The sequence below is a fragment of the Parasteatoda tepidariorum genome, chromosome 4 (genome assembly GCF_982258835.1).
Source record: "Parasteatoda tepidariorum strain Cologne lab strain chromosome 4, Ptep-v5.0, whole genome shotgun sequence".
NCBI lineage: Eukaryota > Metazoa > Arthropoda > Arachnida > Araneae > Theridiidae > Parasteatoda > Parasteatoda tepidariorum.
Genome location: NC_141758.1, coordinates 103,426,686 through 103,451,733, shown reverse-complemented (window position 1 = coordinate 103,451,733; position 25,048 = coordinate 103,426,686). Strand labels below are relative to the sequence as shown.

Sequence of the window (25,048 nt, the reverse complement as noted above, 5' to 3'; positions counted from 1 at the left end):
ACATAAGCATCGAATTCTGTTGAGTTGATGCTTGCACTAATAAAATTATTTTTCGAGAATGTATTTTTCATTAAAGGTCCAAAAAGAATGTTCTAAAATTTTATTTCCTTTCAAAAATAAAATCACTTCAATACCTTATTTACAAGCAATAAGTTACGATTCGTTTATAAACTAACGAGGCAACCTTTATAAAACAGTTATTTGCTGTATTGCTGTTGAAAAAGAAAGCTTACAAAAATTTTAAAAAAAATGCTATAGACCAGATGCATTAAAGTACTATTTCAAAAAATATATCAATTATGAAGAAAAGGTTTAAAAATATTATTTATATTATTAGTTTCATACATTATTTATAAAGTAACAGTTACGAATATATAGCAGTTATGAAGTAGAACTTGTATTTAAAAGAAAGAAATGAGCCCTTATTTTTGAATGTGGAATAAGTCAATTTGACATAAGTCACGATTTCAATAATTATTGTTGCATTTTGATGTTTTATAAAATTGTAGTGTTGAAAATATCACCTAAATTAATTAACTCTCGCATAAAATTTTAATTTTACTCAAACACTAAACCTTAAAAGCCTCGACTTATACCACTTTCCAAGTAATAACGACACAAATTGTTAGTTATAAACAATCTCAATGAATCTTCATTATGATCTTCATAAAAGAACTAAAGATATTCATTAAATGAATCTTTAATGAAGATCTTTTGAATCTAAAGATCTTCATTAAAGATTCTAAAGATCTTCACTATGAATGCACTCATACGAGTTCTTCTTTAGAGGACGTCTATTACAAGTTTAAAATTAAAAAATAAAAGAAAAAGTGAGTTCAGTTAAACATAGAGTATGCCGTTAAGTTTCTGTTGTTGGAAGAAAAAATTGAAATATATGAAAAACAAATTATTGGAGAACTTCTCCGTTGCATAATCCTAAGTTATCTCATAATTTTATTTTCATTTTGATATTTGAAAATTTTTTTCCTCTTAAAGACGCGTAATAGATTTAGTTAAAAAAAAAAAAACAACTCATCTTGTTATTGGGTAAAATTATATTTCCCATAAAGAAAATTCAAGATGGGAAAAAAGTGGCGTAGAAATGTTTACATAACCGTTTGAAAGTGGTGTTTTCATTAATTAAATTTTCTTTTTTTCCTTTGAAAGATGAGAAAGTGGAAACATTATTGAACTTTCGACCCATTTCTAAAAGAGAGCCCCTGGTCAATTTGGCCGCTTGATTGACGGCTCTTTTAGATTATTTGTGAGCTAGATTAAAATGGTTGGCTCATGCTTAATTTAAACGTGAATTCACCGAATAGTATTTAAAAAAAACATGCTTTTGGGTTTATTTAATAAATGATAATTGCATATTCTCTAAGACTTATTAAACTTTACCTAAATCTGTTTTTTTTTTTTTTTTTTTTTTTTGCGATCCTGATTATATCGATATATTTAGTTGTCTCAGTATTGTTAAGTTATATAAATTGATTTAATATTTTTAAATTTATGTAATAAGTTTAAAGTTTATTGAATGTGTTTCACATTAATTTCGGGTTTGAAATTCATTTGTATTCTCTTAGTCAGTGTTATCTCTTTCCTCAAAAATTTTTCGGATGGAAAAAAAACTTGGTGAAACTATTAACTTAAAAGAAACCGAAACTATCATCGAAGAGAAGCAAAAACAGATGTATTCATCTTTATTTTTGAAGGTTTCCGTTTTTGACGGATTTTCCGTGGTCAAAAAAATGCTGGATGCTAACGTAAAAGTTGAAAACAGAATTGTTAAACATTCTGTATAGAATCAGTGGAAATTTCTGTAAATTCTCCGTTTGTGAAAAAAACGGAAAATATTGTTCAAGGGAAAAGCTATTTAAAAGCTAAATATCTGAAGGTTTTAGGTGGAGTTTTCCTTCGTCAAAAGGAAAATTTTGGGTAAAAACAGAGAATTTTAGTCGAAATAAAAAAGTTTTAATCAGACATTTTGTAAAGAAACAATGATAACATCTGGAATTATCCACTTGTTACGCGAAGAAACGGAAAATATTGTTCAAGATAAGGAGAAAAAAAAGAGTTACATTTTTGAAGGTTTTAGTTTTTTACGGTTTTTGTAAAAGTGTATTTAAATCTTGTTTGAAAGTGTACATATTTTGCACATGTAAAGCAAATTTATCATGCTTATAATGAAGAATAAATAAAACAAAAATAATTTATCGAAATAAATCTCAATAATGTGCACAGTAACAAGATTTCAAAGTACATTACGTATTGCAACGAAAAAATTTAAAGATGTAAAAAATAAATTACAAACCAGAAAATGTAACATTCACTATTTACAGAAAGTACAATTAGTTTCTAAAATCACGAATAAAGTATTAGAAAATTTGATTGTTGTGGTTAAATTTTTGAAATCACATTTATTTTGGGGATTTCCTTTTCTTTTTTTTTCCCTTTAAATTATTTCTATAAACTCGTAAAAAATTACATTTCATTACAAATGCTGAACTCATTACTATAAACGAAATTACTACAATTCCGGTACTTTTAGAAAAGCTGAACTAGATCTCTAACTTAACTGTTATGGTTAGACCACGGGTAAAAAAAATCACTTTTTAAATTTTTTTATATCATATTTTTTTAATATTTAAGACAATTTACTGGCCAAGTTCAAAGGGTTTGTTGACCACTTTTAGGCCACCTATTATAGGTTGTGCAACATAATAATAAAAAAAAACAATATAAAAAATAAAAGTTTCCCACTGATGTTTTCACTTTCGGAACACGACTGTTAAAATTATTCAAATGACCTGATCATAGGTTAAACTATTTTTCAAAGGTTGATTTGCAATTTCATAACAACGTTATTGTGACGTTAACTATTTCAGAAAGGTTCCATAAGCATTTTTATGTTGTTTTTATGTGTTTACATACATGTTTATATTTCATCAAGAGAGAGTTAAAGGAGAGCAGATCTTTTCACGATTTTGTGCTTGCAAATTTACATCCAGCGGAATCTAAATCGGACGTGAGCGGGAATTGAATTCGATGACCTAAATGTTCTAAATGCAAAATCGCTTATAAGTTACGGTTATGATTTTCTATGCAGTTGATGATTACGCGTGAAAGTGAATTAGGAGAAAAAAATTCTTATGTTTGCCAGGAAAATGTGTTTACAGCCTAGTTTTCGTTACGTGTTAATCTTAATTGTACGTTTTTTTTTATAATTTTTTTTTATTAAAGACATTAGTGTATTAAAATGAAGGAGGGTGGTTTTGAGGCGGAGAGGCGGTTAGGAATTATAAATTTTACATAACTTTTGTTTCTCATGAATATGAATAAAATAATTTTTATGCATTCACATTCGACATTAAAATATTTCAGGCATGGATAACTATTTACAAAAGATTATATAAATAATAAGTTCAGCATTTTATACTTTAAACTTTGTTTTACTTCAACAATAATGTATTTTCATTACGAAAATATTTTTTCAATACGATTTAACATTTGAAGGATGTTTTTCAATAATAAAAATGTTGAAATATTTCACGTCTACAATATGATTTTTTAAAAAAAAAACACTAGTATTTTTTCAATTATATTTGACAATTCAATAATAATTCAGATATATTTCGCATTTCATGAACATTTCTTCAATAATATTTGTCGTTTCAGCAATATTGTTTCAATAATATTTGATATTTCAACAATATTGTATTTGTTATTTGGCAGTTATTTTTGCATCAATCTGTTTATTTAAAAGTCTAAAAATGTGTTCACTATTCATTGGTAAAATTTATTTTAAAACAATTTCGCAAGAGAATTTTTCTCATCTTTAGTTTAAAATTATTTGCGCCTCTGTTAATGCGATTGAAAATGCGTACGATAATGAATAGTTGTTCATTGTTTATCTATAATCAATAATTCCATGAAAAATATGAAAAAATATCGTTCTCAAGTTAGTTATTTTTTGTGAATCTACAGTAAATTAACTAGTTTAAAAAAGAGTGTATAATTAGTTTACCTTTTATAGCTTAAATTTAGAATTTTCTGAAATAAAATGAAAACAATAAAATTGCCTTGTCCCCATTCATTGATAAACAATAATTTAATAAAGTGTCATCCAACATTATAAGAAAAGAAAGGGGCTCTAATAATGGATAATATACAATAATTTAATAATAACAATTTGATAAACAATAATTTAATAATGTGTCATCCAACATTATAAGGAAAGAGAGGGGCTCTAATATAATGGATAATAAACAATAATTTAATAATAACAATTTGATAAACAATAATTTAATAATGTGTTATCCAACATTATAAGAAAAGAAAGGGGTTCTAAAAATGTATAACCATATAAAACGATAGAAAATAGATAATGATATTATATGAAAAATGATATACTAAAAATAGATAACGATATTATACAGCTTATTCAAAAATATGTGAAGTTTGAAAGTTTAAGTTACCGAAAAAACGGTCATTTTAAGCTCAAGAAACATTAATTGTGAGCTGAAAAAAAGTATCGGGTTAACATGTTGAGATAGTAATTTTTTTTCGAGAATTTTATTCGAAAAACTTCACACTCTTTTCAGCATAAAAGTAAAATGCATGCATAGAGGTTGGTTTCTTGAATACAGTGTTTTGAGATTTAGCTTAGATACGGTTTTTGAATTTTTAGTAAATTTTTGAACAATGAATCTTCAGTATTTGATAATTGAAAATCTTTAATATACTGTACTTAACCACCTTCAGTATACTGTAAATTAAAATGTTTAGTATATGATAGTTTAAACTCTTCAATGTACATTGATTGAAAACTTTCATTATATGGTGATTAAATCTTAGAATATGGTGATTAAAACTCTACATTATTTGGTAATTGAATCTTTTTTAACGGTATTTGGTAATTGAAAATTTTCAGTACATGGTAATTGAAAATCTTAATCTTATGGTAATTGAAAATCTTCATTCAATAGAAATTTAAAATCTTCAGCCTATGTATGGCAATTGAAAATCTTACGTCATGGTAAATGTGAAAAGTAAAGGATGAAAATGTAAGATTGCATGCTTTAAAATATCTAATTTACCATATTCTATACTAGGTGGTTTGCTGTAAGTATTTTTCTACACTGAATTCTTAAAATTCATGAATTATGTATCATTTAATTTTGACTTGATTTTGTTTTTTTATAATAACAACTAACAAAAAAAAAAAAATTATCATAATTTCCTCAATAAAAGATTTATTTAATTAAACAATAACATTTCCATAACATCACTAAATTCTTAATTAACCGTTCATTATAAAAATAATGGAAACTACTTAATATTTCTTATTTTTTTTAATAAAGGAATTTATTTCTCCTAAGATTTTCAATTCCCTCTCATCTTTGAAAGTGAAAACTACAGACAATTAAATAAAAAAAAATGACCCCAAAACCGCTTTTTCCGAAGACATTATGGTCACCGTTACGAAAGTCGTAATTAATTGAATCCCTTTATTGTGTCCTCAGAGACGGTTTTCAATTAAGAGCATCTGCTACCCACTGGCAGACGATAAACTTGTCATTGTTTGGAACAACATATCACGTGACAGACTAATGAAGCAGCCATGTTTTATGGAATCATTCACTTGATATGTTTCGTCACTGAAAACGCTTCAATGATGGTTTCTGATTTAATTTAGAACGAGTCTCTTGATGTTTACGAACGAATCCCTGTTTGATTAAACGATTAATTTAATTAAGATGTTCGCACTGAAAACATTGCGCAGAAGATTTTCAATTATCAAAGTTGAAAATATTTTTTATTTCATGTGGAGTAATAATTATTTAAAAATCTTTTTAATTGTGCTTTTAAGTTTAACTTAATTTAAAATCTAATTGAATTGAATTCCTTTTTAATAAATTTAGGAGTACTCTTATTTTTAACGTTATCGTCTACCAACCGTTGCAGACGATTACTTTACTCGTTGCATGGAATTATTATTTTAAACTGTATTCAAATTAGAATAATTTCATTTACACAAATAGCAATGTTAAAGCTTTATAATTGCTCTGTGTTTTAAAGGATAAATTTGTAATTGCTTTCAAATAATAAATTTGCTACTGCTAAACATTTGTTTAAAAAATACTTTTAAAGTCAATATCTTAAAGTTAAGAGTCAAAAATATTCTTTGCATCATATCACAATTAAGATATGTTTGTTTCATTTATTATGCGCAGCCATCGTAATATTTTCCTTTTTATAATATGTATAATTTTGATTAATAGGATTTTTTAAAATTCTTGTCCACGAATTTATTTATTTTGAAGTTTCTATATTAAAACAATATATTCGTCAAATTTTTTACTACTATCATTTAGGCTTCTGTTATATCACAATTGATGGAGACATATTTGTAAAACATATTTTTTCTACTTTCTTTTCTACTTTTTTTACTCTTTTTTTTCCTTCAGAATTTCCATATTTAAAGAATACATTCGTCTCATTTTTTCCCATAGCCTTTTCTTTTCCGTTACATCAAAATTGAACAAGATTTGTTGGGTTTTTTTTTAGATTCCTTCTAATCTTTTTTTTTTAAATTTCCATTTTTATAAAATATGTCTATCTGATTTATTTAGGTTTCTGTCATGCGTTATTTCAAATTTAAGTTAGACATATTTGTTTCATTTATCATATCTAGTAATCATATTCATCTCTTTATTATGCATATAATTTTGATTCATATTATTTCTCTCTATTATTTTCTCTATTTGTTTAAATATTTATTTATTTTGAAGTTGTCATATTAAAAAACATTTTTGTCTCATTTTTTCCCTATTATCTTACTGTTTTGTGTTACTTTACAATTTAGAAAGGCATGTCTGTAAAACATCTAATTTTTTCCAATTTTTTCCTTCTCTTTCTTCTCTGATTCATTTTTTTTCAAAATTGATTTATTAAAGGAATATATTTATCTCATTATTTTCTATCGCTCTCTTTAGCTATATCACAATGAAGTAAGACATGATTATTTTTCCCAATTCTTTCTGTTTTATCCCAAATCGCTATTTTCAAAAATTCATTTTATTTATTTTCTATAGCGTTTTGTCATGTGTTATCTCACTATTAAGTAATGCATATTTGTTTCATTTTTTTTATATACATCCATCATATGCATCTGCGTCTAATGCAATTTTGATTCATAGGAACTATTTTTTTTATTAAGTTTTTTGCAAGACATTTGAAAAATTGCTCAACTTTGTTATTTAGCATTTTCACCACGTTCCAAATTCGTTTAGGTTCGTAAAATACTTTAAAAGAGAGAAAAAAAACTAATATATATCTATATAAAAAAGTTCTTTTTTTATGTCCTGAAACCTTTCGTGATAAGGTTCTTAATGCAAAACTTTTTTAACTCCATGAATTTTTTTTCTCTCCAGTGGTAGTCTTTCAAAAGAAATGTCAAAAGAAACAACGCATCAAAGATATATTATCTTTTCTGGTTCGGTAATTTTTTCTTTGCCATGTCTGTTTGTATTTGCCGCCATCTTCAATGTTCGCCATCTTTTTTCTGTTCTAAGCTTGGGTATATATTTTATTTATAAAAATAAAAATGAACTGAAATATTTTTAAAGCGAATAAAAACGCTGCATAATATAAATAAAAAAGAAGAGCTTTTGGATAGGATGATGATTAAAGAAAAAACGACTATATGTTTAAAGTTTTTTTGTTGTTGTAGATTCTCTGGTTCTTTATTTTTTTATTAAAGAAATAGTTTATTTTTTTCTAAAGAAATGAAATATTCTTGGAAAACAAAATGTTCTTAAAGCTATTCGAAATTTTAAAAAAATGAAATGCATCTTTATTTTACTAGAGAAATTCATAAATTTTTTTAGATAAAAAGTTGTTAATGCTCATTCAACTGCTCTTTTAATAGATTATTATAGTTAATTTTATTTTTTAAAGTTAATATTTAAAGGCTTACTTATTTATTTATAGTCATGAAATTTAAATCTTTTGAAAATATAAATGCTGAATAAGATTACCGAGTTATTTGCATTCAATTTTATTATTGTGTTAATAGATGAAAAACAATGCGGATGCTGTTGAAAAATGCATGTATCATATTCATCTTATAATACATGACTATTTTAAAGAAAATACAACCTTTATTATAAATACAACCATTATAATATTTATCTTATAGATTAATGCTAGTTGTTGCCAGCGCGAAAGTACTTTGATTTCAATTTTAACTATTTTCAAGAGATGTACGTGATATTGTCCTCTATTTGTTGAATTTTACTAATAATTTAAAATTTGACTACCTAACCAAATGAATCTAAATAAATACTTAACGTATAACTATGTATATAACACTACTTAAATTATTTAAGACAACCTAAGAGCATGAATTGTTATATAGAGGACTATATGTGTTGCCAATTTAGGTAGAGAAATACCCAAGTTTTTGGTTACATGAGAGAAATAAATGTATCTATGATAGGCCAATCCTTTTCATAATTAAGCATTCTGACATGTGACTTATGTGTCCTATAATAAACAAGTTTTAAAATTTTTTGGAGGGAAAGAAGTTCTGCTTGACTTAATAACTTTTATGTAATTACACTCTGTTTACCAACTAAATATTACCGCTATTATAAGATTTTTTTTGTTGGGTTTTTCTTTTATTGAATCTATTTGGAATGCGTTTATTAGAGTTTACAATTTAGCTTTATAAAATTTGAAAAATATATTTTTCATGCCCTACATTAAATACAAAATTTTTTTAAATAAAAGTTTTAACAGTTACATACTTGAAAATAAATTCTTTCTATCTTTAATTAAGTTTAATTTAATTTTTTTTAAAAAACAGGAATGCAAATTTTTTCCTTTTCTAAATTCCTTAGTTATCGTAATCCTTAATTTTATTCCACTTTTTTCAGCCAAAAACTCCTAAACGAATTATATTTGAGGATTAAAATTAAAAGTTATATGCTTCGCTTGTTATGAAGTTCTTTCTTTTTACCTTTTCTTCGAAAAATTTTTTATTGAAATATCCACAACGTTAATATGCTTATGTTTGTTACAAATTTATATATTTTTTATAAATAATAACTGTCAAAATGTTAAAACGATTATTTTGATTTACAATTGTTTCGTTTTTAAAGATAGACATTTTATAATTCTCTCAATATTTAGAAATCGTTAAGGACACCGATGTTAGTTATTCTAATTTGATGTTCAAATTTGCGTTATATTTTGTTTTGCTGCTCAAAACCTTAGAAACTTTAAATTACGAAGACGTGTTTATAAATACACAGGGGGTCCCATGAAAAACATTTTTATTTTGTTCGAGAATTACTAACTGTTATAGTAAAAAAAAAAGAAGAAGAAAATACCATGTGGGCCATTCTGCAACTTGCAAAAATGTAATTTGAGTTGCGATAAGGACCTTTTTTATTTATGTAAGTTCTTTTCCGAAATTTCAATTTGTTTCGAAGTTTTTTACAATTTTAAATCCGCTGTTTTCTATAGTTTTTTACTACGTTTTTTGCTTCAAATAATGAATCCATTGTTGTAGGGAATTTTTTCTCTCTCGAAATCTTTATTTTATAAGCTCCCATTTAAATTGATGTCGAAAATGACAAAATGGAGATATAGATTACATGTTTCCACATATAGAACTTAACATTCATATTAAAGTTTTTAAAATTATAAAAATCTTAAAACAATAGGGATAAAAACAATTTTCTATGATAATGATATAAGTCTTGTTAGCGAACAAAATGGCTTCTCTTTTAATTCGTATTATTATTTCACACAAAATCCAAATTGTATTCCAAAGTTTCTTTTCTTTTCATGTATTGTGCTTGATTATTTTTAAAATTTAGGAAATCGTACATTTCATTACGGTGAAAACATTAACAAAATGTTATAACATAAAATTATAGCATTTATATAAGTTATTAACATGTTCTTTAATTTTTGTAAAAATTATCGACTTTTATGAAAAAACTAATAGAGAGGGACACAGAATTACGGGGGTTGGTAAGCAGAGCGATTAGGGGTGGTACCTCTTATCTTATAAAGTCGAACAAATGTATCAATACTGTAATTACATCACATTTTTGCTTTAAAAAATTGTTTTTGAAACAGGAACACTTAAATGAAATATTTTTGGATGAGCAAAACAGTTTAAAGGACCCTGCTAGCATAATAGCTGAATTTTTTTTACACTACTGTTTACATTAACTGAAATTCAGATGAAACGAATTAATAGAATATGGAAGTTGATATCAATTTATAATATTAGTTAACTAACAACTTCTCAATACTAAATGTGTCTATGAAATATGAAGATTCTGTTTCAGAGTAAAAAAAATTCAAGTAATAAATTGTTTTTATATTCAATTATTTTTAAGATATCTGATAACTACTATTTTTTTATGTGTAGCAAAATATTTTTATTGCATTGAAAATTTTTTTTTTTAGTAAAACTAGGGTAATTTTAGTCATAATTTTTAAATTATGATTTAGTAATTCTTTTAATGCATATTCAGAAATTATTTTTTGGTGTATTCTGTTAGTATTATAAGTGAATTAAAATATTTTATCTTATATATAGTGTATAAAGTTATTTTTATTGCATTCAATTATTTTTTCTCATATAAATTTATTATTTTTAGCGTAATAATTTATTATTTATCAGAATATTAAAATATGTTTTTGCACTATTCCTTAATGGAATATTCCTTAATATTTATGTTATTTTTAAGAGTATTTAATTATTTTCAGTGTTATAAATTACTTTTAGAGTAAACGTTTATTATTTTTTAGTACACTAAATTATTTTTTAGTACACTAAATTATTTTTTCGTTATTCTTTTCCTATCGTTTATTCAAATATTATACCGTATTGTATCTAATAATTTGTGTTATTTTTAGTTTATTTAATTATTTTGAGAGCGGTAATTATTTTTAGCGTATTTAAATAAGTTTAATACATTCAAATTTCTGAGTTAAATTTGTAATTTTAGTTCATTAATAAATAATTTTTTAGAATATCAAGTTATTAAATAAATAATCCCAGGAAACTGAAACCATATGCATCTGATTTGAAAACTTCGTTCGCTTCGAACTTTTTTAAATAGGAAATAACAGTCGACATGCTTCAAGTGTTTGTTTTATTCATATGAATGATGATTCCCTTGTAAACGATATTAGTTCCTTGCCGCGTGGAAATGCATTTTACCTAACTTAGCCCTTCTTGGCAACTGTAGTTTTTCTCGTTCTGTTTTTTTTTCTCAGTTGCAATGGCTTTTCTAGCCTAGTTCCTCACCTTTATTTTTTTCATTTTTCGTTGGCAACTTATCATTTTATATTTAAAATCACTTTTCTTTCTTCTCATTCAAGTCTTGCAAGACTTGAAAATGGGTGTCTGCTTTTGAGAGCTTAAAACATGCTGACTCCTATTTCCTATTTATACATTTTTGAAGTGAATGAATTTTTTAGTCCGATAATGTTAAGTTATGCTTTTTCAATTATTATGCTGTGAAGTATTAAGCTATTATATATTAATATATTCCAATAATTTAATTTTAATTTTTTATTTATCTTTTAGGGCTTCTTCCGTCGAAGTATACAAAAGAAAATTGAGTACAGATGCCTGAGAGACGAGAAATGCCTTGTTATACGACTTAACAGAAATCGGTGTCAATTCTGCCGATTCAAGAAATGTCTAGACGTTGGAATGTCTAGGGACTGTGAGTATCCTAAACATGCTATGCGGGGAGGAGTTAAATAATTATTCAATTCAAAAATCTATGAATCTGTCTATTTTTTATGATTATTTTAGCAAATATTAATGTTTATCAAAAATAGAAAATGCTTTATTATATTGAAAGGAGAAAAAAAAATCAAGAAAAGTGAATGAAATATCTAAAAAGAGACCTCGTATGATGTACACTAAAAAACATCGTCATGGTACCGGAAAAATTACAAAGCGACGATGATATAATAATAATTAAAGTAAGAAGAGTTTAAACATTATGCTACTTGATCAACACTTAAAAGTGTTATAATGAATCTTAGATATTTGTTCGGCAACTAAATATTTTTTAAGAAAAGAATTTTTAAAAAAAATTAAAGTGTTAGAGCATCAGGTAAAAATTTCAAATTTTAAGCTTGACAAAAACCAATTGCGAACATTAATCATTCAGCTATGGTAGCCTTTTCACGCACAGCACAAATGTCAAGAGCAGCTTTAAAAGCCTTAGAACCTTGTTTACAAGCAAAAAGGAGGTGTCAAAAATGCTATTTCTCTCAACTCGAAGTATAATGATCGGAAAATAAACGTAAAATAGCTGCAACAACAACAAACATAGATCCTGTTGTTCATACAGAATCCATGATTTTTTATATCATCTTTAAATTCTTTTTAAGATATCCTGTTTTGAATAATCTAAAACATAATGATAAAAACATTTATTGACAGGTTCTTCTAAAAAAAAAATTAACAAATAAAAAAAAAACGAAGGGAATTTACTTGTTCACCCATGTTAGATTTAATCATAGTTGGTAAAATATCAAAAACTAATTTCAGAAAAATGCTTTTTACATATCGTATTCTGATATACTGTGTGCAAAAGTTGCATTTAATGTTTCAATTATCTAGTACTTTCTTTTCTCGTCAGAAGACATTTAGCAAGAAAGGAAAGAAAAAAGTTTTAATAGATAATGAACTTTTTAAAAAAAAAATAAAAACTCTTTTTTTTATATTATTTTTTTAATGTTTTAAAACTGAAAAGTTCCTAAAGATGTCAGTATTATTCCCAAACATAGCATATTTAAATTAAAAATATTGGATTAATTTACGAAAACCTCTGTTGCGCAGAAGTAAAACTATTTTTTAGCAAATAATACTCATTTACTTTGAAAAATTGTCCCGAAAAACAGTTCTTTGAGAAGTAGCAACGGCACTTTCACATATGACTTTTACGAGGAAGTAAAATACATCTGTAAAAGTGTTTTTGCTGCGCTTGTAGTTTTAGCACAGTGAAGCTATTTTACTAATGCATTAAAAATTGAGGAGAAAAAAGTGTCACTCGTTTTGACATCACTGGTGTTAAATATTCATTTAATATATTTACTATAACTCTTATTTTTATCTACCTGATTTTCTTAATATCAAACTATTAAGTATTACCAATTTTAAAAAAAAATTTTAAATTAATATTTCTCACCGAATTTTTTTTACAAAAAATCTAGAGTCTTGCAAGACTCTAAAATTCTAAAATTACGAAATTACTTTTATGTATAGTTAGTTCCTTCTTAGTACGATTAACAAAACTTTAATAAGATAAAGTCGAAACAGTATAACAAGTAGAGCGTTGATAATTCTTAAAACTATAAAACGTGTGAGCATATGTGTTATCGACCTTATTTTTATTTGTATAATTTATTTGTAGAATAAACAAAAAAACACCCGCAATAATAGTGTTTCAAGAAACTATGTAAAAAAAAAAAAAAAAATCTGAAAAACCTATAATCATCAAGTTTTTGTATGTCATGAAGTTAATGCAATGTCTGATTTTGGTATTTTGGATGCATTTTGGTATAAAGAATTTCTAAGATTTACATTATTTATTAGCTTTACTTACCTATCTTTACTTAAAATTTCACTTTAATTCTGTTACATCAGATTTTCAATTGAAATAAATTAATTTAAATGAGATCTGCTTTACTGTCAGTTACATCGATTTCAATTATGACATTTGTATGTTTCAATTGATTACATCTCGACATATTTCTCTTTATTTTTCTCTATTTTCTCGTTGTTCTGATTACTACTTATTTTTCTCAATTTTCCCTCATAAAACTTTTTTTAATTCAATAATAAAAATTGTTTGTAGACAAATTTTGAATATTTCATATAGTCAAAAAAAAATTTATAAAATAAAATAAAATAAAATAAAATAAATAAATAAATAAAATAAAATAAATAAATGAAATGAAAAAAGTTTTAAAAAGATAATTGGTGAGATTGAATACAAACTGATTTGAGTACTTAATAGTCATCATTTCAGTGGTGGCGCCATCTAAGAATACAAAACGTATACTAATTCAAAACTTATCTAGACTCCTGATCGCGCAGTAGTTTAACAACAAATTTTTTTTTTTATTTTCTCTAGAAAATATGCTTTAATGTATAACATATGTTTCGTGATGCGTTTAATGTGTAATATGTAAAAATATGTTGAATTAATTATAAATGCATTTAAAGACCTATTTATAGCGAAAATAAACCTTACACAAAATTGTTTTGCTCTGTTATCTATAAAAATTACTTGTTACTTTGCATTTTAGTTTCTTAAAAGATTTTATTTAATTAAATCTATCTAATCCTTTAAACTAGTTTTTTTTTTAGTAAAATGTTCGATGTATTTAACAAAAGGTTAAATGCAATTTTTTTATCACACAAAAAAAAAATTTCATTCTCAAAATATTTTTTTTCCTTTTGCAAATGCATTTTATTTAATCGGAAAAACTGACTCAAAAGTAAACCATTAAACTTGATTCAACCTTAATAAAAGTTTAAATTATTAACGACTTCAGTTAGTATTGTTAAATAAAATTATAAAAAGAAATTAAGTAAAAATCATATTTATCATATTAACATAATAACGCTAATATTTAATTGGTTAAAATAGGTTAACACAGTATTTAAGGTTTTCAAGTAAAAGTGATCCTCCTTATTAGCTATAAATAAAACATTTAAATCACACTTAACCAAGTTTTTTTAAACTTATTTATAATTATAAATAAATAAATAATATCCTTAATTATTATTATTTATTATTAATCAAATAACCATTTTCTAACATAATAAGGTGAGATACATTATCAATGATTCAAAACATGTTAGCCAACAGTCAAAAAATTTTAAAATATGTTCGTTATTTTTGTTAAATGATTGTATCTTTTCAAATTACAAATTTTGCAGATTTTAAATTTAATTTCCTAAGTTAACATATGCTTATAACCAGCATTTATAAATCTCAGAGCTTTTAATAATGATTTCAATATTTTAAACTAATTGATATTTGAAATAAAAGTACTGAAACAAAAATAAGTTTTGCAAATATAAAAAGTTTCTTGCAGAAATTTAGTAAGTTTCCTAAAAAAAAAAAAATTCCTATTGAAATAGAATTTTTACACAATTTGTTGCTTTCTTAGATATTTAAATAAATATTGCTAACTCACATAATGAAACGAGTCTCAATTATAGTAACCCTTTTAAAGCATTTTTTTCTTCCTTTTTTGTTCTAAAATTTTTAGTTTATTTTTATTCAGATCTCCCTTTTTAAAATAATTAGAAAGTCTTTTTAACTATCAATAAGAAAATACTTGTCTATTAGTATTCAATTTTATGAATTAACATTTCGAATTCAAGTTCATTTAATGTCAATCGTAAATGGAAAATATTGTTGGCCATTTATAGTTATTAGTGCAATAAGTTTTTATATTTTGATGACAATAAAAATCTCTAAAATTGCCTATATGTAAAATATTTAGTATATTTTGCAACAGATATCATGAAATTTATATTACTTCATAAAGTCTACTGGATTTTTTCCTATTCATGTTGGCAGCTATGTATGAACTATAAAAAAAGGGAAATCGAACCCTTGGCGATATTTATTGAATGATAATAAATCCTTCTTTCAGCTGTTCGATATGGTCGTGTTCCGAAGAGGACGAGAGAACGTATGGAAGAGAGCAGAGTGACCCAATCTGAAGCTGACCAGTCTATTAGGGATATCGAAAGCAAGGAACTAGCCATGTACGATATGACACTGACCATTGCACAAGCTTATCACTCCAATTGCGATTATTCTGAATTAAAGACGAGGGGACTCGTGAGGAAACCTGCAATATTTGTAAGTATCCTTTTTCATAATCTTTATATCTATAAAGATTAGTTTTATAATCTTTATATCTATATAAGTATCTTTACAAAAATTTTAATAAATGAAAAGATCAAATAAAAGAAAAAAAATTATCAGATTTTTTTTTAATTTACTTTTTTTTTTGCTTGTAACTGATGAAAATTAATGTAGGTGATGTTAAAAAATTGTTCTTACTTAAATTGTGCTAAAACAAAGACATTTTTTTAAAGATTTATTTACAAGCAAAAGTATAATACCAGTTATTTGTTTACTTATCAAAAATTCTACGTTTTCCCTTTCCCTTCACACTCCTTTGATAGTACCGAAAAAGAGCCTTCTGGTGCAAGTAATTAAATCGAATCACTAATTATTTTTTAGAAAAAATAATTGATGTAAATAACTATTATAGGTATACTCGATTTTGTAAAAAGTTTTTCACATTATAGACTGTATATTTCCACTTAAGTTTCAACTTTCTTTTCAACTGAGATAGGTGTCTTTTTTTCTAGAACAAGTAATGAAAGTGAATCACTAATTCTTTTTCAAAGCAAATAATTAATGCAAATCCCTGTTAGGTCTTTTTCTTAGAGCGAGTAATTAATACAAAAGACATAAATAATTTTTAGAGGAAGTAATTAATGCTATTCACTAGTAGGTCTATTTCCTGGTGTAAAACATTAATGCTCTAATAGGTCTATCATATCACTAATAGATCTTTTATTTAAATCAAAAAATTAATGGAAATCACTAAGGTCTTTCATGAGCAAATGCCTGGTGTATAATCCCTAATAGGAAGTGTTTTTTTTTTAAATTTTTGGATAAAATTATAACTCACTAACAAGTCTTCTTCCAAGAGAAAATAATCAATCTAAATCACTAACAGGTCTTATTCCAAGAGTAAATGCATTATCACAAATAGGTCTTTTTCTTCTTCGTTTGGATCAAATAATTAATGTAAATCACTGACAGGTCTTCTTTCAAGAGCAAATTGCTGTTGCATATTTACTAACAAGTCTTCTTCCAAGATCAAATTGCTGTTGCATATTTACTAACAGGTCTTCTTCCAAGATCAAACTGTTGTTGCATATTTACTAACAGGTCTTCCAAGAGCAAATTATTGACGTATAAACACTAATATTTTTTTTTGGATCAAATAATCATTGTAAATCACTAACAGATTTTATTCCAAAAGCAAATGATTGATGCGTCTTTTTTAGAGCAGGTCTTAAAATGACTTCTTTGTGTTGTAGAGTCTCGACGAGTTCCACACAGGCAATGGGAATGATGGCCAGACACAAATAGCCTTGCCAGACAGCCTGGAGCATCAGAAGATCATTATGTGGCAACATTTTGCGGCTGCTCTCACACCTTCCATTCAGAGGCAGGTGGAATTCGCCAAGAAAGTGCCCAGTTTCCTAAGCCTAACTCAGGACGACCAACTAAGACTTATCAAGAAGGGATTCTTCGAGATCTGGGTGGTGCATGCATCTAGGCTAATCGCAGACAATACCATCACTTTCTCGGACGGCACCTACATCACTCGACAACAAGTTGAACTGATGTTTGACGTAATTTTCATTCTATTTCATTATTTATAGTTTGGTGTGCACTTTAATCACGAATACTACGGTGGTTCTATTATTTCTACTATGGACTTACGTTCCTTCTTATTTATATAAAAAAAAATTTTATGTTTCATAAAAAAATTACAGTGTGAGTAAAATTACAGTAATTTATTTTCATTTCAAAATTTAATAACAAAATAAGAAAGCACCAGGTACCATATTATTCAAACTTCTGAATTCCGCTGGTAAATTCATATCTATTAAAAACATAAATTCACCAATACCCATCATATACGTTCTTACTGAAACTTTTTTATGTAAGTTTATTCTAAATCTAAAATCCAGATTCCCCAATACCCATCATATACGTTCTTGCTGATACTTTTTTATGTAAATTTATTCTAAATCTAAAATCCAGATTCCCAAATACCCATCATATACTTTCTTACTGAGACATTTTTATGTAAGTTTATTCTAAATCTAAAATTCAGATTCCCCAATACCCATCATGTACGTTCTTACTGAGACATTTTTAAGTAAGTTTATTCTAAATCTAAAATTCAGATTCCCCAATACCCATCATGTACGTTCTTACTGAGACATTTTTATGTAAGTTTATTCTAAATCTAAAATTCAGATTCCCCAATATCCATCATATACGTTCTTACTGAGACTTTTTTATGTAAGTTTATTCTAAATCTAAACTCTAGATTCACCTATACCCTTCATATACGTTCTTACTGAGGCTTTTTATTTATTGTATAATGTAAGCTCATTCTGAATCTAAACTCTAGATTCATCAATACCTATCATAAGTTCTTTCAAAGGTTTTTTACTTATTACTTGATGAAAGTTAATTCCGAAAGAAAAATTGTTGATTCTACATAACATTACATAATTCTGCATAAGCTTCTACATTCCATGATTCTACATAAATTTCTATATTAAATGATTCTACATAAGTTTTTCTGAGACTTTCCACTTGTTGCATAATGTAAGGTCTTTCAGAATCTACATTCACCATTGTTTGTCTCATGATGATTCAGACGCAAAATGCTCTACTTAATTTCAAATATTTATTTATTATAATGAAAGCTCTAAATTTGTTGACGTGAACTTTAGATGTAAGATATTACAATGTTCGAAGTTAACACTTGAAGAAATTTTAGTTATCAATATCAAATATCGATACTACTAAATTTATTGCATGCATTATTTTTATTGCATAATGTTTTTTTTTATTGATGTTTCCATATGTACCTGCAGAAACTTTCTACTTAATATAAGTTTATTCTGAATCTAAAATCTAGATAAACCATTTTTTGTCATAAGTTCTTTTAGAGACAGGAATTTCGTCTAAATTTCAAATATAAGTAGAAAGATAACATAAGTCTGTGTGTTACGAATTGTAAATGATAACTCTATGTTCTAAGCTAACTTTTTTTTGAAATTTTTCCTAAGTTTAAAATATAAATACCATGTAATTTATTTCATGTATGAAATGTTTTATTCTTATTGTAAAATGTAAGTTCATTCTGAATGGGAAAATTAAATTCTTCTTTGTTCATCATTAACATTCTTCGAACACGTTTTCGTCAAATTTCTATTCTAGATGCATAATTTATTGCATTATGTAATTTTATTTCTCGTGTCGTCCGCTTAAACCTTTTGCTGTTGATTGTCTGCTTACTGTCACCAGTCGCTGATGGTTAAATTAATTGAATCATCTGACAAGTCTTGAGAATAGGCTCTTTTTTTTGAGAGCTCAAAGCATGTCGACTTTTGCCATCATATTTTTTTAATCAAATGAAGTTGTTACATTATCAAGGGTTAAATTAATGCTTAAAGTAAACACTTTAAAATAATATATATCTCAAATTTCGTGTAGAAAAGCGCAATTTTTTTGTTAAAAATTTTCCATTATTATTGCTTAGTTTAGTAATTTTATCCAGAATATAGAATGCAAATTTTTTGCTCTTCATCATAAATTCCTATAATCATTTCCAAATCATAATTTAACTCTACTTGTTTCCGTTGATACACAATTTATTACTTCGCTTAATTTCTCCCTAAGTTCACGTGTCTTGAATCCCTGCAGATTTTCCTCAGAATTACATTAATGAATATTCTTTATAAAATTTTTAAAAAAAAATTCTTTCTGGGCGTTCTTTACTATAACTGCAAGTACTTCGATTGAAAGATTTATTTGCGTGAAATTTAAATCTTTTCTCATTAGCCCCTTCCTTCTCGCTCCCGTGAAAATGACGGGGTGAGATTTCGCCCTCTATTTCTCGCTCCCGTGATATTGACGGGCAGGAGTGTTCAGTAGTAACGCGCCAATAAGAATAAAACTAAATCATTTCTTTTGCCCGGAAAACGTCTTATTTCTCATTTTACACACAAGATGACAGTACCAGGATATTTTAAAGGTAATTGTAGATAGTTAGTTTGTTTTAAACTGGTTGCAGCACTAATCAAATACATAATACAAATATAAAAGCCAAAAAAATAGACACTTTTATGACCATTTTCTTAAAAATTAGCCGATCGTTAAGGGGTTAAGGTAACTTAAAGCCATTTTCTTTTCGTTTATTTCAAATTATCATTGCAAAGTTCTTTTTATCTCTTTACAGTACGAGTTTGCTTTGTCTCTGTTCAACTTCATGACGTCACTCAATAGCCTAGAACTAAGTGACTCCGAGATTGCTCTTTTTTCTGCAATAGTACTACTTACATCAGGTAAGTATTACTTCAACTCAATTTCACTTTGGATCTCTGGACATTGTTTACTTTATTATGCACGATTTAACACGTTACGGCTATTGAAGTAGTTTTATTAATTACTTACATATACTAATAGAAGCACTTAAATATTTCCCTAAGAAATGCTTTATCTTAATCATCTACTACAATCTTCCATTTTCTTTGAATTTATAATAGGCGTAACGGTAAAAGTTTTAATCCCTACCTTCAGGGCATGTTTTCATTTCTCAAAATCAGTAACTAAAAAATACTAGTAGCAAAATCAGGATTCATACAAACAATTTTTAATGCGGTGTCGCAATGCGTTTTCTGGTGCAGAAAATTCAGCATAATCTGTGTGACTTATTGCAATGAAACCATCATTGAATAGAAAATATTAAATATTTATACTTGTGTGGAAGTTTAAATACTCAAACGCGCAATTCAGAATATTGTATTTAAATATCGAGGTTTTAAAAACGATGTGGAAATTGCCGGGCCGAAAGTAAAGTAACTCCAGAAAATGATTAGAAACGATTACGACGGTATATAGTTACAAAATAAGCGCGTTAAAAAATGATAAGACTAATTTTAAATTCACGTGTTCATAAACATCATGTTCAAAATATCATTATTTGAAAAACCATGTGTAGAAAACAGTAAGAACAAAAAATAACTGCAAAAAAAAAAATTGTTAGAAAATGACATAGATCATCGGTTCCCAATTTCTTTCGTCTGTGGAACCCTAAATAATTAACCATTTCTTTTTTTGACGGAACCCCCATATTACAAATAAAGTTAAAGTAATTGTAAACGTTATTATAACCTATAAAAATATATTTAAAATATTTAATTAGATGTATGAAGATTTTTCATCGTTTTATCTTTAATAATTTTAAATTATATTTTATGTCTGACAGTTAAATTTATAGTCCTTGTGCTATGTCTAGTCTGAGTTTGTTTTAGGTTTATATGCATAAGCTGAAAATAAATAAAATAAGCAGAATTATGGTTTTCTTCGAAATAAAACTTAAAAGAACTACTATAAAGGGTGAAGATGGCTATTAAGGAAACATATTTCTTAATTAAAAAATTATGTTATTTCATTTTGATTTGAAAAGCGCGATGAGGAATATTAAAGCAATTTTTTTACAATTGCGTGCTCATTTCAAAGTTAATTTAATTATGTATAATGTTATTCGATATATTATATTTTCGTTCAAAAAATTCCATTTCTATTTCATTGGCATTTTACTTGAAATAATTTCATAAAGGCAACCGAAAGATTAAATAAATTATGAATAACTGGTTGGATCTAAATATAATGAAAGGATTCAAAACTAATCTGTAATTATAAAAAGTACTAACCCACGAAACGGGTCTAACTCTTTCACGGAACCCTAGTGTTCCTTTGAACATCGTTTGGGAATCGCTGACGTAGATAAACCATGGAATTAGTCGCCAATAAAGAGAGTCAAAAAGTGATTACTTAATTTCGAAATTCAAGTATTGAAACATCGTATTAAAAAATCGACATTTAAAAAACCATGTTGAATTGGCATAAAAATGATTCTGAGAAACAATCTAAAAATCGATAACGGGATAGTTACAAATTAAGTAGGCCAGAAAATTTTAACTCAAATTTCTATATTCACGTGTCTTATTAATATTGTATTAAGAATATCGGAATTTGGCTGACCATGTCAATAATGCCGTAAAGACAAAAAATAGCTTAAATAACTGCTTAGAAAACGATTAGAAAATTGACGACAGAATTAACGTGAATTAACGACAGAATAGCTATGAATCAGACGCATCAAAAAGTGATTACTCAAATTCGAACTTCGGGAGTCGCAATATTATCGTATTAAAAATACCGAAGTTGGAAAAATCATGTGGAAATGATCGAAAAATAGCTAATAATAATTATCCATTCATTTTCCGATCCTTTTATCTACAAATAAATATCGAAAAATTTACGTGTTTCAAGTTGCAAAGATTTTAAACGGTTTTAACTCACAATAGTTCAAATCCTTCGTTTTGCAATGATATAAAGCCAAAATTTTTTAAACGTTACAATTCGTAAAGATTAAAATATTCACAAAGAAAAATACTAAATACTCACGTTATGTGCTTCAACCTCTAAAAATTTAAACAGTTAATTCTCAAGGATTTAAATGCCACAATTCGTAAACTAAACTCTTCAAGAACAAAAGATTTAATAGCTGACTTTCAAACATTTAAATGCTCTCATTTTATTTTATAACCATCTTTGAACAGTGACGCGATTTTAGGGTATACGACTACACATTTGCGTTACAGGGAGATGAAAACCACGAAAACTTCTCACGGTTAGCCTGACGGCAGGAGGACTCTAACCCATGATCCGTCTACCACTGAGGATGTTTTACATCAGCACTGTTGTCGGTGCAAGCCGGATGCGGAATTTATATCGACTGGGATTTGAACCCGGTTCGCCTCATTGGAAGGCGAACGCTCTATCCCCTGATCCATTGCAGCTCAAATGCTCCTATTTGCAATAATTTAATTGCTGTACTTTTGAATAATTCAAACGCCACTCTTTTCAATGATTTGGAATGACAAAATTTTATATTTAACGATATCAATGTATATCAATGTCCAAAGATTTAAAATGTTAACTTGCGAAGATTTAAGATCTTCATTTATTACAGTATTTTTAACGAGCAATTTTCTTCTATTTCAGAGCGATCGAATGTCGATAATTACAAGATGATAGACCAGATGCAAGAGAAAGTCACGGAGGCTCTGAAAATCCAGGTTGCAAAAAGCCACCCTGGAGAACCGAACACCTTTCCCATGCTCATGATGAAGTTGCCGGAGTTGAGATCACTTGGCGCAAAGCACGAAGAACACCTCAATTGGTTCAGGGTGAATTTAAATTTTGAACTCGTCAAGATACCGCCACTCTTTGCTGAGGCGCATGACATGAACCAGCCACCACACCAGCAAATGAGATACGAACAGCAATAATTATAACAGTGTAAGTGGAGGCCAATTGCCACCTATATGTTTTAAAATGATATGACGCTAATCATGAAAATGGCGCTTGCGACATTGCCATGACGTTTGTGGCTTAATTTGTCTGTTTAGGTCAGGGATGAGCAAACTTTTTTGGTCGCGGGCAAAAAATCGAGAAAAATTTTTTTTTGGTGGGCCAAGTGAAAACTTCAAAATTTAAAAAAAAAAAAAAAAAAAAAAAAAAGAAAAGAAAACGATGTACAAGTTTTAATTTAAATATTTAATGAGATGAATGAAATTGCGATTTCATTTTCAAAAGTTCCCTATATTGAGGTTCGATGTGAGATGTGCTTATTTTAAGGAACGAGGCTAAATGCTTGTCTGTTAATCTACTTCTGAAATAATTTTTTCTGAAATAATTGTTTCATAGTTGAAAACTCTTGTTAACATAAGATTAAGCAAACATAGCACTGATTTTCTAGGCATGAAATATTAAATTTTGGAAACTAGCTTTTGGTAACGATTTGTAAAACTCAAACTTTGACATATTTAGAAACAACTGCTTCAGATGATTGTTAGATTGTGCGCTCGTTGGAGCTTAAAATGCGCAGTCTGTCACATGTGAAGTACAATTCACCTACATATTAGATTCCATAAGTCTGCTCCTCGAGAAAGACAAACGCTAGTTGGAGTCAATCTACGGCTATTCTATAAAGAACTTCTACTTTCAACATTTTACCAATTGAAGCTGTCTGTGCTAACTATTTCCATCAATTTATGTTTTGTAGAACAAAAATAGAGAAAGTAAAAAGGTCATCAGTATTTTGTTAAAAAAGAAAGAACAGAAATAGCTTTAAACACAGTCGACAAGAAATTGGATGTATATTGTTTATATGTTTATATTTGCCACGGATCGGCAAGCTAAAATTCTATCCGCGGGCCGGATAAAATCTTCCGGCGGGCCGGATAAAATCTTTCGGCGGGCCACAGTTTGCCCATCTCTGGTTTAGGTGGTAAAATTTCGCCAAATTGGCGATTTAAAAAAATCACCTTTTAAAATATTTATGTTATTTGTTCGTTTTAAAATCTCATTATTCCACTCGAATACGAAAAGAAAGGGAAAATAATGCGAAATCTGACATAAAATCTAAATCTTAATATGCACCAAACAATTTTTAGTGGATTTTAACTGAGCAACCAACTACTTGAAGATTTTTAATCGAACATTTATTTTCAAAATTGCATACTTCCATATCTTGAGTATAATAAGCATTGTTTCTTCCATGAATTTTTATTCCTTGATAAAAAATTTTTTTATACAATGCGCTAAAAAAAAAAAAAAAAAAAAAAAAAAAAAAAAAAAAAAACAGACACCCTAAACAATAGTACTCAAAAATATTGGATTTTTAAATCTTCAGATTTTAATTTAATAATGGTTTAAAAGTCCCACTAACGACATACTAATTAAAAATCGTAGCTTACGGTGCCTACTTACGACAGGCTAATTAATAATTATGGCTTAAAGGGCCCATTTTGGCATACTAAATAATAATCATAGATTAAACTTGATTTAAATAAATTTTTACGTTTGATAGATTAAAATGCAAAACCTGCCTTATAAACGTTCTCTCTCTCTCTCTCTCTCTCTCTATTTCATTCTTCTTTTTTTGTATATATGAATATACTACAATATAAATGGTGTAGTACCTTTTTTAGTTTAAATGTAATTTTTTTTTTTTTTACTTCTGGCATATCTCGTCACGTTGCCATTGAATAAAAAATTCATTGCATTCATTT

General features: G+C 27.0%; 1 protein-coding gene across 2 annotated transcripts in view; it reads left to right on the top strand.

Annotated features, from left to right (window-relative positions):
• Nucleotides 1-25,048, top strand: part of LOC107436527 (Ecdysone-induced protein 78C) — a 170,570-nt gene that overhangs the window by 142,738 nt on the left and 2,784 nt on the right. For both annotated transcript variants that reach the window (XM_016048288.5, XM_016048287.5), the window contains exons 3-7: nucleotides 11,618-11,759; nucleotides 15,724-15,935; nucleotides 17,195-17,512; nucleotides 20,143-20,248; nucleotides 22,977-23,273. In XM_016048288.5, the coding sequence (XP_015903774.1) occupies nucleotides 11,618-11,759; nucleotides 15,724-15,935; nucleotides 17,195-17,512; nucleotides 20,143-20,248; nucleotides 22,977-23,263 (1,065 nt within the window). In that variant the 3' untranslated portion in view covers nucleotides 23,264-23,273. The remainder of the gene's footprint in view (nucleotides 1-11,617; nucleotides 11,760-15,723; nucleotides 15,936-17,194; nucleotides 17,513-20,142; nucleotides 20,249-22,976; nucleotides 23,274-25,048) is intronic.